Source organism: Crinia signifera, chromosome 3, assembly GCF_055691185.1.
Source record: "Crinia signifera chromosome 3, ASM5569118v1, whole genome shotgun sequence".
NCBI classification, from domain to species: Eukaryota; Metazoa; Chordata; class Amphibia; order Anura; family Myobatrachidae; genus Crinia; species Crinia signifera.
The window spans coordinates 330,948,235-330,972,427 of record NC_139219.1 but is presented as its reverse complement, the minus strand read 5'-3'; the positions used below and the strand labels follow the sequence as shown (position 1 = coordinate 330,972,427).

General features: G+C 47.6%; 1 protein-coding gene across 26 annotated transcripts in view; it reads right to left on the bottom strand.

Moving 5' to 3' along the window:
• The window catches only part of OTOF (otoferlin), a 341,513-nt gene that overhangs the window by 86,483 nt on the left and 230,837 nt on the right, over window positions 1–24,193 (bottom strand). For all 26 annotated transcript variants that reach the window (XM_083178857.1, XM_083178866.1, XM_083178868.1 and 23 more), the window contains one exon: window positions 6,159–6,259. In XM_083178857.1, coding sequence (XP_083034983.1) covers window positions 6,159–6,259 — 101 coding nt within the window. The remainder of the gene's footprint in view (window positions 1–6,158; window positions 6,260–24,193) is intronic.

The following is a 24,193-nucleotide window of genomic DNA, read 5'->3' as shown; positions in this document are numbered from 1 at the left end:
TAAGGCACTGACCCCCGCCGACCCCTCTGACCGCACTGGCCCGCTCGGCAGTGCGATGTGTAGCCATAGGCTACAATGGGCTATCGCCATATCAGAATGGCGATAGCCCAGGGGTGCGATGCCGGGCTTCGCATCCCCCATAGAAACCTGCAGGGGGGATCGCAGCAGGGATCGGAGATTACTGCTGCGGTCCCCCTATGATACATTTAGGGGATACTTAATATTTGCAACTAAACCCCGAAAAAGGGTGTTTTCGGGGATTTTGCCGCAAATCTGGTTTGATAAATGGGCCCCTAAATCCCACTTGCATTTATCTCTTGTTAAGGCTGAATACATCTGCCCCATTATGAGATACCGCCCACAGGCCGCAGCTGCTCCGCGTGCTGTACATATAATAAATGCAATAGTGCCAGCTATGTCAGGGGGTAAATATCAGCATGAAGGATGCACCAAGGGTATTGGATGAAATGCAATGGGCTCAATCACAAACTGAATGTCTGTACCATTCCCAGCTTCAGGTTTGGGGCGCCCCATGGTCTGATCACCCCACTATTCCTGATCTCTACCGTCACTATAGCAATGCACCTGGCTCTGCCGCACTCCTGCGTACGGCTGTACTGTAGGATTAATGCCAGCATTCTGCATGGCGCAGGTTGTTATTCCATCTTTCCGCGGCATCGGGAGCTGTTATTACCAGGTGCTATTTTCCCAACTATTGATATTTTATTTCTCTTCTGCAGAAGCCCCGGAGGTCAGTCCTTCGTTCCTTTAATTAATCACGGTAGAAGCGGTAATGGCGGCAGTGTGGCCCAAGTATGGCGGCGCAGTAGGTCACCCGCTGACCCACGCTATAATGTTCCCTCTTATAATGAGTAACAGAACATTTCCTTAGACAATGGTATGAATTGTGGTCTCATTGTTCCGGAAACTGCTGATTAAATGTCACCAGCTCCAGAAACAGAAAGTTTTACTTTACCCAAATTACTTTAATAAGTCATGTGTCAGACAGCACCCGAGAGAAGTGTTCAGCCTGCGCTGGCACACACACCCGTATATACTGCAGCCATATCTAGTGACTGCCAGCCTGGAGATGTGGGAGATATCTACCCTCTACTTATGTACCCCATCTAAAACCCTCTGCCTGAGATATCTGCCCCATCTGATACCCTCTACCTGTGATATCTGCCCCATCTGATACCCTCTACCTGAGCTATCTGCCCCATCTGATACCCTCTACCTGAGATATCTGCCCCTGTGATATCTGCCACATCTGATACCTTCTACCTGAGATATCTGCCCCAGCTGATACCCTCTACCTGTGATATCTGCCCCTGTGATATCTGCCACATCTGATACCTTCTACCTGAGATATCTGCCCCAGCTGATACCTTCTGCCTAAGATATCTGCCCCATCTGATACCCTCTACCTGACCTATCTGCCCCATCTGATACCCTCTACCTGTGATATCTGCCCCATCTGATACCCTCTACCTGTGATATCTGCCCCATCTGATACCCTCTACCTGTGATATCTGCCCCATCTGATACCGTCTGCCTGTGATATCTGCCCCATCTGATACCCTCTACCTGACCTATATGCCGCATCTGATACCCTCTACCTGTGATATCTGCCCCATCTGATACCCTCTACCTGTGATATCTGCCCCATCTGATACCCTCTACCTGTGATATCTGCCCCATCTGATACCCTCTACCTGAGCTATCTGCCCCATCTGATACCCTCTACCTGAGATATCTGCCCCTGTGATATCTGCCACATCTGATACCTTCTACCTGAGATATCTGCCCCAGCTGATACCCTCTACCTGTGATATCTGCCCCTGAGATATCTGCCACATCTGATACCTTCTACCTGAGATATCTGCCCCAGCTGATACCTTCTGCCTAAGATATCTGCCCCATCTGATACCCTCTACCTGACCTATCTGCCCCATCTGATACCCTCTACCTGTGATATCTGCCCCATCTGATACCCTCTACCTGTGATATCTGCCCCATCTGATACCCTCTACCTGTGATATCTGCCCCATCTGATACCGTCTGCCTGTGATATCTGCCCCATCTGATACCCTCTACCTGACCTATATGCCCCATCTGATACCCTCTACCTGTGATATCTGCCCCATCTGATACCCTCTACCTGTGATATCTGCCCCATCTGATACCCTCTACCTGACTGAGATATCTGCCCCATCTGATACCCTCTACCTGTGATATCTGCCCCATCTGATACCCTCTACCTGAGATATCTGCCCCATCTGATACCCTCTACCTGTGATATCTGCCCCATCTGATACCCTCTGCCTTTGATATCTGCCCCATCTGATACCCTCTGCCTTTGATATCTGCCCCTTCTGATACCCTCTGCCTGAGATATTTGCCCCATCTGATACCCTCTACCTGTGATATCTGCCCCATCTGATACCCTCTACCTGTGATATCTGCCCCATCTGATACCCTCTACCTGACTGAGATATCTGCCCCATCTGATACCCTCTACCTGTGATATCTGCCCCATCTGATACCCTCTGCCTGAGATATCTGCCCCATCAGAAACCCTCTGCCTGTGATATCTGCCCCATCTGATACCCTACCACTGTCATAATATATCCTGGTTCAAAGCAAGAAGACCCTCCAGGTACCCCCTACCTGTCACAGACACATTAGATAACATCACCCTATAAGCAGGACCATCTAAACATATGGGCTCAATGGGCAGCTGCTCAAGGGCCCCCAATACTAGAGGCCTTCAAGCTGGGGCAGACTGGGTTTTTGGCATCTGTCTCCTGAAGCTTCTTGGAAGGCAGTAGGGAATGCTGCCTGGTCGCTCTGGTTGTGAATCACACACTGGCAGCATTCTCTTCCTGCTTCCCAGCCTGCAGCCACAGTGAGTGACTGCAGGCAGTGAGTGACAGTGAGTAGCCTTCAGCATGCTGATTGGTATATGGCTTGGCTATCCACCAATCAGAGTTCAGCATTCTCTACCTGCCTCCCAGCCTGCAGCCAGACAGTGAGTAGCTGTCACCATGCTGATTGGTGGATGGCTGGAGCTATCCACCAATCAAAATCCAGCATTCTCTACCTGCCTCCCAGCCTGCAGCCAGACAGTGAGTAGCTGTCACCATGCTGATTGGTGGATGGCTGGAGCTATCCACCAATCCAAATCCAGCATTCTCTACCTGCCTCCCAGCCTGCAGCCAGACAGTGAGTAGCTGTCACCATGCTGATTGGTGGATGGCAATTCACTGTATGGAGGCAGGTGGAGAGATGGTGCCTGTTATCATTTTTCCTATGTGTGCAGGGGCCCCAAAATGTATTACCCTGCCCGGGGCCGACAGTGCTGTTAAGATGGCCCTGCCTTTAAGCCCAATTGAAAGTAGCCTGTGCTTATACAGTCCACATGCGAATATCTACCTTTTGGGAGACCTAGAGCAGACGCACCATCTACACGGAGCGCCCAGCGTACTCTCTATCTAGGTGCAGCAGCCCGGGTACTCTCTATCTAGGTGCAGCAGCCCGGGTACTCTCTATCTAGGTGCAGCAGCCCGGGTACTCTCTATCTAGGTGCAGCAGCCCGGGTACTCTCTATCTAGGTGCAGCAGCCCTGTACTCTCTATCTAGGTGCAGCAGCCCGGGTACTCTCTATCTAGGGGTAGCAGCCCGGGTACTCTCTATCTAGGGGTAGCAGCCCGGGTACTCTCTATCTAGGTGCAGCAGCCCTGTACTCTCTATCTAGGTGCAGCAGCCCGGGCACTCTACATCTAGGTGCAGCAGCCCGGGTACTCTCTATCTAGGTGCAGCAGCCTGGGTACTCTCTATCTAGGTGTAGCAGACCGGGCACTCTCTATCTAGGTGCAGCAGCCCGGGTACTCTCTATCTAGGTGTAGCAGCCCGGGTACTCTCTATCTAGGTGCAGCAGACCGGGTACTCTCTATCTAGGTGTAGCAGACCGGGCACTATCTATCTATGTGCAGCAGACCGGGCACTCTCTATCTAGGTGCAGCAGCCCGGGTACTCTCTATCTAGGTGTAGCAGCCCGGGTACTCTCTATCTATGTGCAGCAGCCCGGGTACTCTCTATCTAGGTGCAGCAGCCCGGGCACTCTCTATCTAGGTGCAGCAGACAGGGCACTCTCTATCTAGGTGCAGCAGCTCGGGTACTCTCTATCTAGGTGCAGCAGATCGGGCACTCTCTATCTAGGGGCAGCAGCCCGGGTACTCTCTATCTAGGTGCAGCAGACAGGGCACTCTCTATCTAGGTGCAGCAGCCCGGGTACTCTCTATCTAGGTGCAGCAGCCCGGGTACTCTCTATCTAGGTGCAGCAGCCCTGTACTCTCTATCTAGGTGCAGCAGCCCGGGTACTCTCTATCTAGGGGTAGCAGCCCGGGTACTCTCTATCTAGGGGTAGCAGCCCGGGTACTCTCTATCTAGGTGCAGCAGCCCTGTACTCTCTATCTAGGTGCAGCAGCCCGGGCACTCTACATCTAGGTGCAGCAGCCCGGGTACTCTCTATCTAGGTGCAGCAGCCTGGGTACTCTCTATCTAGGTGTAGCAGACCGGGCACTCTCTATCTAGGTGCAGCAGCCCGGGTACTCTCTATCTAGGTGTAGCAGCCCGGGTACTCTCTATCTAGGTGCAGCAGACCGGGTACTCTCTATCTAGGTGTAGCAGACCGGGCACTATCTATCTATGTGCAGCAGACCGGGCACTCTCTATCTAGGTGCAGCAGCCCGGGTACTCTCTATCTAGGTGTAGCAGCCCGGGTACTCTCTATCTATGTGCAGCAGCCCGGGTACTCTCTATCTAGGTGCAGCAGCCCGGGCACTCTCTATCTAGGTGCAGCAGACAGGGCACTCTCTATCTAGGTGCAGCAGCTCGGGTACTCTCTATCTAGGTGCAGCAGATCGGGCACTCTCTATCTAGGGGCAGCAGCCCGGGTACTCTCTATCTAGGTGCAGCAGACAGGGCACTCTCTATCTAGGTGCAGCAGATCGGGCACTCTCTATCTAGGGGCAGCAGCCCGGGTACTCTCTATCTAGGTGCAGCAGACAGGGCACTCTCTATCTAGGTGCAGCAGCCTGGGTACTCTCTATCTAGGTGCAGCAGACAGGGCACTCTCTATCTAGGTGCAGCAGATCGGGCACTCTCTATCTAGGGGCAGCAGCCTGGGTACTCTCTATCTAGGTGTAGCAGCCCGGGTACTCTCTATCTATGTGCAGCAGACCGGGCACTATCTATCTATGTGCAGCAGACCGGGCACTCTCTATCTAGGTGCAGCAGCCTGGGTACTCTCTATCTAGGTGTAGCAGCCCGGGTACTCTCTATCTATGTGCAGCAGACCGGGTACTCTCTATCTAGGTGTAGCAGACCGGGCACTCTCTATCTAGGTGCAGCAGACCGGGCACTCTCTATCTAGGGGTAGCAGCCCGGGTACTCTCTATCTAGGTGCAGCAGACCGGGCACTCTCTATCTAGGTGTAGCAGCCCGGGCACTCTCTATCTAGGTGCAGCAGACCGGGCACTCTCTATCTAGGTGTAGCAGCCCGGGTACTGTCTATCTATGTTCAGCAGCCTGGGCACTCTCTATCTAGGTGCAGCAGACCGGGCACGTTCTATCTAGGTGCAGCAGCCTGGGCACTTTCTATCTAGGTGTAGCAGCCCGGGTACTGTCTATCTATGTTCAGCAGCCTGGGCACTTTCTATCTATGTGCAGCAGACCGGGTACTCTCTATCTAGGTGCAGCAGCCCGGGTACTCTCTATCTATGTGCAGCAGACCGGGCACTCTCTATCTAGGTGCAGCAGCCCGGGCACTCTCTATCTAGGTGTAGCAGCCCGGGCACTCTCTATCTAGGTGCAGCAGACTGGGTACTCTCTATCTATGTGCAGCAGACCGGGCACTATCTATCTAGGTGCAGCAGCCCGGGTACTCTCTATCTAGGGGCAGCAGCCCAGGCACTCTCTATCTAGGTGTAGCAGACCGGGCACTCTCTATCTAGGTGCAGCAGCCCAGGCACTCTCTATCTAGGTGCAGCAGCCCGGGTACTCCCTATCTAGGTGCAGTCACCAGTTGATCAGTGATATATACAGTATATAGAGAGAGGCACATATATATAATATACAGGTATATATATACTCACAAGCAGCTGCTGCTGAGCTCCTCCAGGACGCCGCGCAGCCTCCGCTCCGGATACGGCTTCTCAGTCTTTATCATCTCGTGGACATCATTTAACCCTTCCTCCTGCGGAGCCACGTGGAGAGTCAGGTGCGGAACATCATACAGCGGCAGGCACCACACAGGCAGAACGTACAGATAGTGGGTACGGCAACCCCGGGCTAGGGCACTGTTACTGGTGGTTACGGATCATTCCACTGGGGGCGGATCCGAGGGTCGACTGTTTCTATGACAACAGCCAGTAGGACGATCACAAACGTTCAACATGCACAAGGTTGACGCGGCAATGGTCGACACATGACATCATACTTTAAAAATCACGTGGACTATAATTGGGAGCGGTAGAGTGGCCCAAGGTGTGCTAGGGGGCTTGTTACACTGATGATGATTGGCATGGAAGATGTGGGAAAGGCATGTCGTCCTTTCCATGTGTCGACCTATTGACTGTCGACATAGATACATTAGTCTTTTCAATCCGCACCCAAATGACTAACAGCAGGTGGGATTATTTATTACCAGTTATTATATAGCGCACACACAGGTGGGTATTCTGGTTGATTCGCAGGGCTCAGACCCACATCGTTCGATGATCGGTGACCCACATCGTTCGATGATCGGTGACCATCGGATGATGGCGAAGGTGCACACATATAAAAGTAATTTACATATCATGGGCACTTAGGAGGAAGTGGGTGGGCAGCTGGCATCCAGTGATATCAGCTGCCCGCCCCCTGCACCCGCGCCATTGGGGAATTTGCATGAGAACACCCAGCGCTCTTATGCGAACTCCAATGAAACACTGGCCACTCCCATATGCAAATGTCCCATGATAGAAACCATGACCTCAGTGCTGTGAGGAAGTAATGTAACCATTACACCATCCGTACTGCCGCGTATATATAACACATGGTGGAGATAGAACCCATGACCTCAGCGCTGTGAGGCAGTAATGCTAACCATTACACCATCCGTACTGCCCCATATATATATAACACATGGTGGGGATAGAACCCATGACCTCAGTGCTGTGAGGCGGTAATGTAACCATTACACCATGCGTACTGCCCCGTATATATAACACATGGTGGAGATAGAACCCATGACCTCAGCGCTGTGAGGCAGTAATGTAACCATTACACCATCCGTACTGCCCCATATATATAACACATGGTGGGGATAGAACCCATGACCTCAGTGCTGTGAGGCGGTAATGTAACCATTACACCATCCGTACTGCCCCGTATATATAACACATGGTGGGGATAGAACCCATGACCTCAGCGCTGTGAGGCAGTAATGTAACCATTACACCATCCGTATTGCCCCGTATATATAAATCATGGTGGGGATAGAACCCATGACCTCAGCGCTGTGAGGCAGTAATGTAACCATTACACCATCCGTACTGCCCCGTATATATAACACATGGTGGGGATAGAACCCATGACCTCAGTGCTGTGAGGCCGTAATACTAACCATTACACCATCCGTACTGCCCTGTATATATAACACATGGCGGGGATAGAACCCATGACCTCAGTGCTGTGAGGCAGTAATGTAACCATTACACCATCCATACTGCCCCGTATATATAATACATGGTGGGGATAGAACCCATGACCTCAGTGCTGTGAGACAGTAATGTAACCATTACACCGTCCGTACTGCCCCGTATATATAACACATGGTGGGGATAGAACCCATGACTTCAGTGCTGTGAGGCCGTAATACTAACCATTACACCATCCGTACTGCCCGTATATATAACACATGGTGGGGATAGAACCCATGAACTTAGTGCTGTGAGGCAATAATGCTAACCATTACACCGTCCGTACTGCCCCATATATATAACACATGGTGGGAATAGAACCCATGACCTCAGTGCTGTGAGACAGTAATGTAACCATTACACCGTCCGTACTGCCCCGTATATATAACACATGGTGGGAATAGAACCCATGACCTCAGTGCTGTGAGGCAGTAATGCTAACCATTACACCATCCGTACTGCCCTGTATATATAACACATGGTGGGGATAGAACCCATGACCTCAGCGCAGTGAGGCAGTAATGTAACCATTACACCATCCGTACTGCCCTGTATATATAACACATGATGGGAATAGAACCCATGACCTCAGCGCTGTGAGGCAGTAATGCTAACAATTACACCGTCCGTACTGCCCCGTATATATAACACATGGTGGGTATAGAACCCATGACCTCAGCGCTGTGAGGCAGTAATGCTAACCATTACTCCATCCGTACTGCCCGTATATATAACACATGGTGGGGATAGAACCCATGACCTCAGCGCTGTGAGGCAGTAATGTAACCATTACACCATCCGTACTGCCCCGTATATATAACACATGGTGGGGATAGAACCCATGACCTCAGCGCTGTGAGGCAGTAATATAACCATTACACCGTCCATACTTCCCGCGTATATATAACACATGGTGGGAATAGAACCCATGACCTCAGTGCTGTGAGGTAGTAATGCTAACCATTACACCGTCCGTACTGCCCTGTATATATAACACATGGTAGGAATAGAACCCATGACCTCAGTGCTGTGAGGCAGTAATGCTAACCCTTACACCATCCGTACTGCCCCGTATATATAACACATGGCGGGGATAGAACCAATGACCTCAGCGCTGTGAGGCAGTAATGCTAACCATTATACCATCCGTACTGCCCCGTATATATAACACATGGTGGGGATAGAACCCATGACCTCAGTGCTGTGAGGCAGTAATACTAACCATTACACCATCCGTACTGCCCTGTATATATAACACATGGTGGGGATAGAACCCATGACCTCAGCGCAGTGAGGCAGTAATGTAACCATTACACCATCCGTACTGCCCCGTATATATAACACATGGTGGGGAAAGAAACCATGACCTCAGAGGTGTGAGGCAGTAATGCTATAACCATTACACCATCCGTACCATTACACCGTCCGTACTGCCCCGTATATATAACACATGGTGGGAATGGAACCCATGACCTCAGTACTGTGAGGCAGTAATGCTAACCATTACACAATCCGTACTGCAAGTATATATAACACATGGTGGGAATAGAACCCATGAACTCATCGCTGTGAGGCAGTAATGCTAACCATTACACCATCCGTACTGCCCCGTATATATAACACATGGTGGGGATAGAACCCATGACCTCAGTGCTGTGAGGCAGTAATGCTAACCCTTATACCATCCGTACTGCCCCGTATATATAACACATGGTGGGGATAGAACCCATGACCTCAGTGCTGTGAGGCAGTAATACTAACCATTACACCATCTGTACTGCCCCGTATATATAACCTATGGTGGGGAAAGAACCCATGACCTCAGTGCTGTGAGGCAGTAATGCTATAACCATTACACCATCCGTACCATTACACCGTCCGTACTGCCCCGTATATATAACACATGGTGGGAATGGAACCCATGACCTCAGTGCTGTGAGGCAGTAATGTTAACCATTACACCATCCGTACTGCCCTGTATATATAACACATGATGGGAATGGAACCCATGACCTCAGCGCTGTGAGGCAGTAATGCTAACCATTACACCATCCGTACTGCCCCGTATATATAACACATGGTGGGGATAGAACACCATCCGTACTGCCCCGTACATATAACACATGGTGGGGATAGAACCCATGACCTCAGTGCTGTGAGGCAGTAATGCTAACCAGTAAACCATCGGTACTGCCCTGTATATATAACACATGGTGGGTATAGAACCCATGACCTCAGCGCTGTGAGGCAGTACTGCCCCGTATATATAACACATGGTTGGGTTAGAACCCATGACCTCAGTGCTGTGAGGCAGTAATGTAACCATTACACCATCCATACTGCCCCGTATATATAACACATGGTGGGGATAGAACCCATGACCTCAGTGCTGTGAGGCAGTAATGCTAACCATTACACCATCCGTACTGCCCCGTATATATAACACATGGTAGGGATAGAACCCATGACCTCAGCGCTGTGAGGCAGTAATGTAACCATTACACCATCCATACTGCCCCGTATATATAACACATGGTGGGGATAGAACCCATGACCTCAGTGCTGTGAGGCAGTAATGCTAACCATTACACCATCCGTACTGCCCCGTATATATAACACATGGTGGGAATAGAACCCATGACCTCAGCGCTGTGAGGCAGTAATGCTAACCATTACACCATCCGTACTGCCCCGTATATATAACACATGGTGGGAATAGAACCCATGACCTCAGCGCTGTGAGGCAGTAATGCTAACCATTACACCGTCCGTACTGCCCTGTATATATAACACATGGTAGGAATAGAACCCATGACCTCAGTGCTGTGAGGCAGTAATATAACCATTACACCGTCCATACTTCCCGCGTATATATAACACATGGTGGGAATAGAACCCATGACCTCAGTGCTGTGAGGCAGTAATGCTAACCATTACACCGTCCGTACTGCCCTGTATATATAACACATGGTAGGAATAGAACCCATGAACTCATCGCTGTGAGGCAGTAATGCTAACCATTACACCATCCGTACTGCCCCGTATATATAACACATGGTGGGGATAGAACCCATGACCTCAGTGCTGTGAGGCAGTAATGCTAACCCTTATACCATCCGTACTGCCCCGTATATATAACACATGGTGGGGATAGAACCCATGACCTCAGTGCTGTGAGGCAGTAATACTAACCATTACACCATCCGTACTGCCCCGTATATATAACACATGGTGGGGAAAGAACCCATGACCTCAGTGCTGTGAGGCAGTAATGCTATAACCATTACACCATCCGTACCATTACACCGTCCGTACTGCCCCGTATATATAACACATGGTGGGAATGGAACCCATGACCTCAGTGCTGTGAGGCAGTAATGTTAACCATTACACCATCCGTACTGCCCTGTATATATAACACATGATGGGAATGGAACCCATGACCTCAGCGCTGTGAGGCAGTAATGCTAACCATTACACCATCCGTACTGCCCCGTATATATAACACATGGTGGGGATAGAACACCATCCGTACTGCCCCGTACATATAACACATGGTGGGGATAGAACCCATGACCTCAGTGCTGTGAGGCAGTAATGCTAACCAGTAAACCATCGGTACTGCCCTGTATATATAACACATGGTGGGTATAGAACCCATGACCTCAGCGCTGTGAGGCAGTACTGCCCCGTATATATAACACATGGTTGGGTTAGAACCCATGACCTCAGTGCTGTGAGGCAGTAATGTAACCATTACACCATCCATACTGCCCCGTATATATAACACATGGTGGGGATAGAACCCATGACCTCAGTGCTGTGAGGCAGTAATGCTAACCATTACACCATCCGTACTGCCCCGTATATATAACACATGGTAGGGATAGAACCCATGACCTCAGCGCTGTGAGGCAGTAATGTAACCATTACACCATCCATACTGCCCCGTATATATAACACATGGTGGGGATAGAACCCATGACCTCAGTGCTGTGAGGCAGTAATGCTAACCATTACACCATCCGTACTGCCCCGTATATATAACACATGGTGGGAATAGAACCCATGACCTCAGCGCTGTGAGGCAGTAATGCTAACCATTACACCATCCGTACTGCCCCGTATATATAACACATGGTGGGGATAGAACCCATGACCTCAGTGCTGTGAGGCAGTAATGCTAACCATTACACCGTCCATACTGCCCCGTATATATATAACACATGGTGGGAATAGAACCCATGACCTCAGCGCTGTGAGGCAGTAATGCTAACCATTACACCATCCGTACTGCCCCGTATATATAACACATGGTAGGGATAGAACCCATGACCTCAGCGCTGTGAGGCAGTAATGCTAACCATTACACTGTCCGTACTGCCCCGTATATATAACACATGGTGGGGATAGAACCCATGACCTCAGTGCTGTGAGGCAGTAATGCTAACCATTACACCGTCCGTACTGCCTCGTATATATAACACATGGTGGGGATAGAACCCATGACCTCAGCGCTGTGAGCAGGGCCGGCAACAGAAATCTTGGGGCCCGGGACACTGATATCTCTGGGGGCCCCCAACGGCACACCAAGATTTTTATTACATTGAATGTGTTTTTTTAATTAGAAATAAATGATAATTGATATTCACTATGCAATATAATATGGCAGGGCAGATGGGATGGTGCAGCATTGTGCATCACGTGATCAGACTGAGATGGAATACTGGATTGGGGTCCATGTAAGTTTCCTTCCAGGAAGCCAGGTGGGCAGGCTGCACCTTTATAAACTATTGCTAGGGAAACAGCCATGCTTACATCCCCTGAGCCCCTGAGAGCCTTGGGGCCCCTCACAAGGTTGGGGCCCGGTACAAGTGTCCCCTTTGACCCCCCCTGTCGCCTGCTCTGGCTGTGAGGCAGTAATGCTATAACCATTACACCGTCCGTACTGCCCCATATATATAACACATGGTGGAGATAGAACCCATGACCTCAGTGCTGTGAGGCAGTAATGTAACCATTACACCATCCGTACTGCCCTGTATATATAACACATGGTGGAGATAGAACCCATGACCTCAGTGCTGTGAGGCAGTAATGTAACCATTACAACATCCGTACTGCCCCGTATATATAACACATGGTGGGTATAGAACCCATGACCTCAGCGCTGTGAGGCAGTAATGCTAACCATTACACCATCCGTACTGCCCCGTATATATAACACATGGTGGGTATATAGAACCCATGACCTCAGCACTGTGAGGCAGTAATGCTAACCATTACACCATCCGTACTGCCCCGTATATATAACACATGGTGGGAATAGAGCCCATGACCTCAGTGCTGTGAGGCAGTAATGCTAACCATTACACCGTCTGTACTGCCCCGTATATATAACACATGGTGGAGATAGAACCCATGACCTCAGTGCTGTGAGGTAGTAATGCTAACCATTACACTGTCCGTACTGCCCCGTATATATAACACATGGTGGGGATAGAACCCATGACCTCAGCGCTGTGAGGCAGTAATGCTAACCATTACACCGTCCGTACTGCCCCGTATATATAACACATGGTGGGGATAGAACCCAGGACCACAGTGCTGTGAGGCAGTAATGCTAACCATTACACCGTCTGTACTGCCCCGTATATATAACACATGGTGGAGATAGAACCCATGACCTCAGTGCTGTGAGGTAGTAATGCTAACCATTACACCGTCCGTACTGCCCTGTATATATAACACATGGTGGGAATAGAACCCATGACCTCAGTGCTGTGAGGCAGTAATGCTAACCATTACACCATCCGTACTGCCCGTATATATAACACATGGTAGGGATAGAACCCATGACCTCAGCTCTGTGAGGCAGTAATGCTATAACCATTACACCATCCGCACTGCCCTGTATATATAACACATGGTGGGGATAGAACCCATGACCTCAGTGCTGTGAGGCAGTAATGCTATAACCATTACACCATCCGTACTGCCCTGTATATATAACACATGGTGGGGATAGAACCCATGAACTTAGTGCTGTGAGGCAATAATGCTAACCATTACACCGTCCGTACTGCCCCATATATATAACACATGGTGGGAATAGAACCCATGACCTCAGTGCTGTGAGACAGTAATGTAACCATTACACCGTCCGTACTGCCCCGTATATATAACACATGATGGGAATAGAACCCATGACCTCAGTGCTGTGAGGCAGTAATGCTAACCATTACACCATCCGTACTGCCCTGTATATATAACACATGGTGGGGATAGAACCCATGACCTCAGCGCAGTGAGGCAGTAATGTAACCATTACACCATCCGTACTGCCCTGTATATATAACACATGATGGGAATAGAACCCATGACCTCAGTGCTGTGAGGCAGTAATGCTAACAATTACACCGTCCGTACTGCCCCGTATATATAACACATGGTGGGTATAGAACCCATGACCTCAGCGCTGTGAGGCAGTAATGCTAACCATTACTCCATCCGTACTGCCCGTATATATAACACATGGTGGGGATAGAACCCATGACCTCAGCGCTGTGAGGCAGTAATGTAACCATTACACCATCCGTACTGCCCCGTATATATAACACATGGTGGGGATAGAACCCATGACAATGCTTCTTTATTGAAGATTGCAACCTTTTGTACAAAAATATATACCATTTCATATACAGTATAAAATATAATTTCACATAAATTTACAAACATCAATTTGATCCATATCCCCATACCTTCCCACCATCCCCCCACCCCTTTTTTTTTTTTTTTATTTCCCACCTTCACCACCTAACAATCTTATACAAAATAAACTTTCCTATTCTGTACTTTCTCCTGATCCTGAGCTCCACCATTTCTCCTTCTCCAAAACATCCACCCTGACCCATACCCTCTCATACTCATACCTTCCCATACATCTCTCCTTCCACTCCACTTTTAAACTTACCATCATTTTTACCTTATCCTCCCGTCCTTCCATCTTCATTCATTCTCACTACATTCATTCCTATCATACCTCTCCTCCACCTTCACCACTATACCCATCACCTTTAATACAGAACACATTCATTACCCTTACCCACAAGACGCCTTTCATCTCTTCATTTACTCCCCCCAACCATTTTCTCCACCTACATTTATTTTTTAAGTGAAGGATCTGGTACTAGCAAAACATGTATGTAAAACATTCTTTTATTTCATATTCCATATTCCCCCTATTTTGTGTGAAAATAAAAAGAACAGAGTCCCAGTATGTTCCAGGTTCTACTATTTGCCACCTACTAAGGAGGTTTCAACTGGCCCCACAAGCGAGACCAGCTGATGGCATCCAGCTTCTCCTTTTCCATTTCCATCATTACCTTCACCTCATGTAGAATAAGACCCACCACCGTCCTAACAGGGAGGATCTTTTGTCTCAATATAACATGACACCGTGCATTCCACGTGTGATACCTGACTGCTAAACTAATCATATAAATTGTGCATAAATCAAAATTCCCATAACCTTTGAATGCCCCATAGACCCACTCCGGGTAACTTAGCCCCGAAAGACAAGGGATCCCTAGAGCAACTGAGACATCTTGATAAATGTTTACATTGAAGGGACATTTAAGAAAGAAATGGTCCATTGTCTCCTCCTCCCCAGGACATTCCTCACGTGGACAATCACGGGTATTGGCACCTCTAAACTTAATATTCCCTTTAACGTAAAGTCTCCCTTGGAAAGAAAGCCAGGCAATGTCTCTAAACTTCAGTGGGATCCTTTGCTCATTAAGCAGTTTCAACCCAGCTGAACAGACATCCCCTGGGCAATCTCTCAAAGCCAGTGGAGCATAAAAGTAGGTCTGCAAGATCCTCTTCCCCATCTCCTTTCTCGAGAGATCTCTCACATCACCCACCTTCAAACTCCACTTGGTAATCATCTTTATGGATTGAATCACGTAAATCGGAAGGTAACCTCGCCTGGTCCAAGGTCTTCCCATCCGACCACCATCTATCCATGTTCTAGAATAAGGAGACATCCATTCCATGAAACCATGTACCCATCGAGGGGGGTTGTCTAAAAATAGACCTCCCACATTCAATTTCAAAAAAGTTGTTACAAAAAGGACTACAGGATTGACCATTTCCTGGCCCCCTTCTGCCCTCGATCTGTACGTGATTCCTCTCTTGACTATGTTCATCTTGTTTCCCCAGAACATCTGAAAAAACACGGAACATAATCTAGACCACAAAGACTGAGGCAAAAAACAGACATAGCTGATGTAAAGGAACATTGGTATCAAATAAGTTTTGCAAATGTCAACCCTTTCTCTCAGGGAGAACTTGCACCCTTTCCAGAAATTGACCTTCTTGGTGACATCATCTAGCTTTCTTCCCCAATTTAGCAAGGAATAATCTCCGTGATCAAATTGGATGCCTAATATTTTGATACTATCTTTAGGCCTGGGGAGGGTGTCCGGGAGAGAAAATTCTTTCCCTCCCTCCCCCATCCAGAAAACTTCACACTTGTCCTGATTTATCTTTGAACCAGACGCCTCAGAAAAATCAGTCACTAGTTGGTTGATGTCACTTGCCTCCTCCTCCGCTGACAAGACCACCGTAACATCATCTGCATAGGCTACCACCTTTAGAGTACACTCCGGTGACAGCTGCACCCCTTCCAACCTGCTGCTCTCAATCCTCCTCACGAAAGGATCAATTGCAAACACGTATAAAAGAGGGCTCAGGGGGCAACCCTGACGCACACCCGAGCTTACCCCAAATTTGGGCCCTACCCAACCATTCACAAGCGGGAAGCTCTCGGCCTCTTTATAAAGAACCTTTAACCAATTGACCATTTTTGACGGAAAGCCATACCTTTCAAGTAATTTCCAAAGATACTCATGATTGACACGGTCAAAAGCTTTAGATTGATCCAAGGCCAGCAGGAATTTTCCTTCCCCCCCAGCCCTGCACCGCTCCACGGCTTCCCGGACACCAAGGACCGCACTAAAAGTGCTACGCCCCTTCACTGTACAGTGCTGGGAGGGGGAGAGAAGCCTCTCAGAAAACTCCATTATTCTGTTAAAGAAAACTTTTGCCAAAATCTTCCTGTCCGTATTAAGAAGAGCGATGGGGCGCCAATTCTCAATACGGGCTGGGTCTTTTCCTTTGGACAATAAGATTAGAGCCGACCGTCTCATGGAAGGAGGCAGATTTCCTTCCTCCAAACTTGCATTGAACACATCCGTGAGACGGGGAGCTAATACATCAGAGAATTCCTTATAGAACTCCGATGTTAGACCATCCGGTCCAGGTGACTTTTTTGATGTCAAACCATCAATTGCTTCCCTAACTTCCTCTACTCCAATCTTATTGTCCAAACACTCAAGAGAGCCATCTGGCTCCATCAGACCTGGTGTCTCCCTCAGAAAAGTCTCCATCTTCTCTCTGATAGGTGCTTGCTCAGACAAGAGATCAGAATAATAGGCTCTAATGACTTCCAGGATGCCTTCCCTCCTCTCCTGAAGCACACCCCTTCCATCATATAGGCCACTGACTTCTCTTGCCTCGACGGCTTTTCTACAATTCTGGTAGGGATCCGGTGAGTGGTATGTACCATAATCCCTCTCCAGAATCAAAGATGCCAATCGGTTATACTGAAATTCCTTCATCTGAGCCTTCACCTGGGAGATTTCCCCACCATCTCCACCCTCAGAGATCAAGAAATCCAATTTCCTTTTAAGAACATAGTAGGCACTCTTTTTTTTCAATCCTCTGTTTTTAATCAGTCTTTTGAAAAAACCTTGGACCTTCTTTTTCATTTCCTCCCACCACTCTGATTTACTCCATCCTGCCTCCAACAGTGATTCATGATCCTCAAAGAGACCTCTGAGAGACTGCTTCACACTCTCTTCCTTTAGGAGCTCTGAGTTCAGCCTCCACAGACCCCTCCCTTTCTGGATGGACTGTGAAGCATTCAATGAAAAACTAAGAAAGCAGTGATCTGAAAATTCTACTGGCTCCACCTTGGAAGGCAGAGTTTTCGAATTTGTTTTGACAAAAAATCTATCTATTCTACTTTTATTCTGACCGCTATAAAAAGTGTACCCAGTGAGGTCCGGAGTATGCCTAATATGGACATCCACCAGACCAGCCTCTCTAACCATTCTAACTAAATAATTTGCATCATAGCCCAAGGTCCTACTGCTTCTGGTACCTCCTCTGTCTTTGGTTCTTACAACAGTGTTATAATCACCACCAAAAACGACCTGTTGGGCTGTGAATAAGAATGGTTTTATCACCTCAAAAAGACATTTCCTATCCCAAGCTTTTTGGGGACCATAGATATTGATCAGCCTTAGGTCATGTCCTCTAAAGGTGACATCCAAAACCATACATCTTCCTACTTCAATTTCTATGATTCTGTGCACGGTTACCATGTCGGAAAAAAGTACCGCCACCCCAGTATACGGCTCGGCCGCAAGAGACCAGAATGAGGGCCCCCTACTCCATTCCCTTTTAGCCTTATGCAAGGCTTCTAGGGTCCTCAGTCTGGTCTCCTGGAGGAAAAAGATGTCTACCTCTGCTGTTCTAAAAAAATCAAAAGCCATGAACCGAGCTCGCTCAGAATGTATAGAAGCCACATTAATTGTGGCACATCTTATGGGGTGAGGATCCATGCAAAAAACCATAGTGTAGGGCAATACCAAATCCTTTACTTATTTACACCAGACCCACCACCATCCTTACATTCACCACCACCCAACACATCCATATCCTCAGCCATACCCTCAGACAAACCATCATTCCTTTTTACAGGATCAGGAGGCCTGTCTGAGACATTTAGCAAGTTGACTCTGTTTCTTTCCGGGTCACCTTGCTCTCCTTCATCCCTTGTCACCACCTCTCTGTGTATTGTTTCATGCTCCCCTTCTCCCTTTTTCTCTTTTGAACTAATTAATTTTACCACTTTCCCTGTCTCCAAGGCTACTTTTTCTATTTTCTCCCCGTTTCCTTCCTCCTTCTTACTTTTCTTCCCTTGCGTTTTCCCTTTCTTATTTGCTTTTTTCTTCTTTCTCTTCCCTACTTCTTTCTCAACTTTCCTAAGAGCTAAAGTCTCCCCTTCCTTATAGACTTCCTCCTCCTCCTCCTCCTCCTCCTCCTCACTATCCTCATCTTCTTCGGAAAAAACTAGAAACCTGTTGGATATGCTCACTATCTCTTCATCCCCTTTCCTTTTTGTGGCACTTTTCCTCTTCCTCACTTCCTGAAACTGTTCCTCCCTTTCTGAATCTTTGTCTCTTTCCCAAACTACCAGAGTCTCCTCTTCTACTGTAGCCTTTTTGAATTTCCCCTTTGTTCCCGCTCCAGGTGTTCTATCCATATGGCGCATAGATTCTGGGCATCTACTGTAGGGATGCCCCTCAAGGCCGCACAAGTTACATTTTACTATGTTACACGACCTCGAGGGGTGACCTGCCTCGTTGCAGAGGGAGCATTTTACGTTTCCACATTCACTGCTCATATGCCCCTCTTCGCCACAACGAAAGCAGGTCCTTGGCTGGCCTGGATAGAACACCTGTATACGGTCTCTCCCGATATAAGCAGCCGAAGGGAGATGTTTTGTCCTTCCTTCAACTTGGTGTAATCTTATCTGCACAGACCATGCACCTCCCCAGACTCCTAAGGTGTGTCCAACCTTAACCATGTCCCCTATCCAGATGCATTGTCTACTCAACCAGTACTTTATGTCGTCAGCTGGGATAGTTTCATCCCTCACCAATATCCTTGCTCTGACATTCTCTGGTTTTGACACTGATACAATTTCATAGCCCTTATAAGCTTCTTCAAATTTTCTTACTTGCCATTGGTCTACAACCTCATTCATTTTCCTCATAAAAACAAAACTGAGATCAAAAATTTGAGACCTTTCTGGATGAATACATGCCGTTAGGTCATGAGCACTGCAATCCAGAGTAAAGATTAAATTAAGAAATTTTTCTTTTGTGGGGACCGGATCTGACTGAACCCACTTAAACTGTATCACATTTCTCCTTCTCTGAATTACACTCTGGCTCATGACCTGACTTTGTCTGTCTTCATTTCTTTTATTTGTTTGTTTTATCATATTGGCATAAGATATAGGTGCTGGCATTTGAATTGGGTCTGGAGTTCCAAGCTCAGAAACTCCAGTACCATCACCGGCTTTTACCTGCACTTTCTTTGTACGGATGTTTTCTGCAATCAACTTGAAAGCAGCCCCAGCTCTTTCAGGTACTAGTACATCCCCATATACAGTTTGCATTATTTGTGCCTCATCAGCCTTTAAATTTGCCTTATTTAAACATTTTTGGCCCTGTGCCAACTTTTCAGCTTCACACAATTTTACATTTCTGGTAGAAACATTATTATTACTCTCAGCCGTTTCTTTAACACCTTTAAAACATTTTTGGGCATTAGCAGTGACATTGCTCGGTCCGGGCATCTGCCCATCATCCTTCATCGCACAATTTGTATCCATTTTTTCACTGTCCATATTTCCCCCTCCCCCAGCTGTCCCTGCAAGGTTGGGAGTACTGTCTGCAATGTAGACAAAACTTTCCCCTTTACCTGCACCCACAGCCGGAGTTAGAGCACTGTCCCGTATCATACAGTTTTTTTCATTGGTTTCAGACTTTGCACCAGAGTCTCCCCGGGACACAACATTTGCAACATTCATACTTACTGTGTCCCGGGGGACCTGCTTCATCTTTTCAGTGCCTTCCACCTCAGCTGTTAGCTGCACTCTCTTTTCCTCTGAGTTCATTTGCATGGGCTTCTCAATCTGCAGCTGCATCTCCATGCTGCTGGTTTTTTCCATCAGCTGATCTGGACTTGCAGGGAATAGGCCGCCTCCTTTGCAGCTGCTCTCCATTAACTCATCTGCATCAGCTGGAGCAAGGGAATCCTGAAGCTCCTGGCTTGCAATTAACCCTTTCTCCGCCTGAGGTAAATCTTTGCTTTTTCTTTCACCTTTCATTTTTTTTGCAATATGAGTCTTTAATTTTGACAAGATTTTTGAATTTGTAACAATCTTATCTCTCCATACATGGCGCTCCCATGAAAGGCAAGAATTTCTCTTTTTCTTTGCTTTATAGACTCTTTGGTAAACTTTTTTCGCCTCTTTATTTAATTCCTCTAGACCCATTTTCTCAAAAGCATTATCTTCTTCTGCACTTAAGTCTTCATCCTCAGACTGCATTTCTTCCTCAGACTCTTCTGACACCATTTCACCAGGTCCCCCCGCAGCGACTGCTATGTCACCACCGGCGTTTGCATCCCCGCCGGGTTCTTCCATCATTTCCCCCCGTGGCTGGCTTGCCACAGGGGTACCTCCGGATTCATCCGGGGGGACATTTTCCATTGTACTCACTGTATCTTTGTCTGAGGCTCCTGCTGCAGGTGTTGCAACAGCAGGGATGTTCTTCCTCTTGGACCGGCTCTCAACTGCACGGCCTCCTCCACGTACCATAGAAAGGTACAGCAGGCCCTTGCCTGCAAGCTTCCCCCACCAGGGTCCCCTGGCTTGGGGATTCCCAGAGGAGGAGCTACTGCAAAAGTCTGAGTCTCTACCTTCTCTGGAGCACCTGCAACACACACCCTCCTTGCAGATCACCTCAGAGCTGTGAGGCAGTAATGTAACCATTACACCGTCCATACTTCCCGCGTATATATAACACATGGTGGGAATAGAACCCATGACCTCAGTGCTGTGAGGTAGTAATGCTAACCATTACACCGTCCGTACTGCCCTGTATATATAACACATGGTAGGAATAGAACCCATGACCTCAGTGCTGTGAGGCAGTAATGCTAACCCTTACACCATCCGTACTGCCCCGTATATATAACACATGGCGGGGATAGAACCAATGACCTCAGCGCTGTGAGGCAGTAATGCTAACCATTATACCATCCGTACTGCCCCGTATATATAACACATGGTGGGGATAGAACCCATGACCTCAGTGCTGTGAGGCAGTAATACTAACCATTACACCATCCGTACTGCCCTGTATATATAACACATGGTGGGGATAGAACCCATGACCTCAGCGCAGTGAGGCAGTAATGTAACCATTACACCATCCGTACTGCCCCGTATATATAACACATGGTGGGGAAAGAACCCATGACCTCAGAGGTGTGAGGCAGTAATGCTATAACCATTACACCATCCGTACCATTACACCGTCCGTACTGCCCCGTATATATAACACATGGTGGGAATGGAACCCATGACCTCAGTACTGTGAGGCAGTAATGCTAACCATTACACAATCCGTACTGCAAGTATATATAACACATGGTGGGAATAGAACCCATGAACTCATCGCTGTGAGGCAGTAATGCTAACCATTACACCATCCGTACTGCCCCGTATATATAACACATGGTGGGGATAGAACCCATGACCTCAGTGCTGTGAGGCAGTAATACTAACCATTACACCATCCGTACTGCCCCGTATATATAACCTATGGTGGGGAAAGAACCCATGACCTCAGTGCTGTGAGGCAGTAATGCTATAACCATTACACCATCCGTACCATTACACCGTCCGTACTGCCCCGTATATATAACACATGGTGGGAATGGAACCCATGACCTCAGTGCTGTGAGGCAGTAATGTTAACCATTACACCATCCGTACTGCCCTGTATATATAACACATGATGGGAATGGAACCCATGACAATGCTTCTTTATTGAAGATTGCAACCTTTTGTACAAAAATATATACCATTTCATATACAGTATAAAATATAATTTCACATAAATTTACAAACATCAATTTGATCCATATCCCCATACCTTCCCACCATCCCCCCACCCCTTTTTTTTTTTTTTTTTTTTATTTCCCACCTTCACCACCTAACAATCTTATACAAAATAAACTTTCCTATTCTGTACTTTCTCCTGATCCTGAGCTCCACCATTTCTCCTTCTCCAAAACATCCACCCTGACCCATACCCTCTCATACTCATACCTTTCCATACATCTCTCCTTCCACTCCACTTTTAGACTTACCATCATTTTTACCTTATCCTCCCGTCCTTCCATCTTCATTCATTCTCACTACATTCATTCCTATCATACCTCTCCTCCACCTTCACCACTATACCCATCACCTTTAATACAGAACACATTCATTACCCTTACCCACAAGACGCCTTTCATCTCTTCATTTACTCCCCCCAACCATTTTCTCCACCTACATTTATTTTTTAAGTGAAGGATCTGGTACTAGCAAAACATGTATGTAAAACATTCTTTTATTTCATATTCCATATTCCCCCTATTTTGTGTGAAAATAAAAAGAACAGAGTCCCAGTATGTTCCAGGTTCTACTATTTGCCACCTACTAAGGAGGTTTCAACCGGCCCCACAAGCGAGACCAGCTGATGGCATCCAGCTTCTCCTTTTCCATTTCCATCATTACCTTCACCTCATGTAGAATAAGACCCACCACCGTCCTAACAGGGAGGATCTTTTGTCTCAATATAACATGACACCGTGCATTCCACGTGTGATACCTGACTGCTAAACTAATCATATAAATTGTGCATAAATCAAAATTCCCATAACCTTTGAATGTCCCATAGACCCACTCCGGGTAACTTAGCCCCGAAAGACAAGGGATCCCTAGAGCAACTGAGACATCTTGATAAATGTTTACATTGAAGGGACATTTAAGAAAGAAATGGTCCATTGTCTCCTCCTCCCCAGGACATTCCTCACGTGGACAATCACGGGTATTGGCACCTCTAAACTTAATATTCCCTTTAACGTAAAGTCTCCCTTGGAAAGAAAGCCAGGCAATGTCTCTAAACTTCAGTGGGATCCTCTGCTCATTAAGCAGTTTCAACCCAGCTGAACAGACATCCCCTGGGCAATCTCTCAAAGCCAGTGGAGCATAAAAGTAGGTCTGCAAGATCCTCTTCCCCATCTCCTTTCTCGAGAGATCTCTCACATCACCCACCTTCAAACTCCACTTGGTAATCATCTTTATGGATTGAATCACGTAAATCGGAAGGTAACCTCGCCTGGTCCAAGGTCTTCCCATCCGACCACCATCTATCCATGTTCTAGAATAAGGAGACATCCATTCCATGAAACCATGGACCCATCGAGGGGGGTTGTCTAAAAATAGACCTCCCACATTCAATTTCAAAAAAGTTGTTACAAAAAGGACTACAGGATTGACCATTTCCTGGCCCCCTTCTGCCCTCGATCTGTACGTGATTCCTCTCTTGACTATGTTCATCTTGTTTCCCCAGAACATCTGAAAAAACACGGAACATAATCTAGACCACAAAGACTGAGGCAAAAAACAGACATAGCTGATGTAAAGGAACATTGGTATCAAATAAGTTTTGCAAATGTCAACCCTTTCT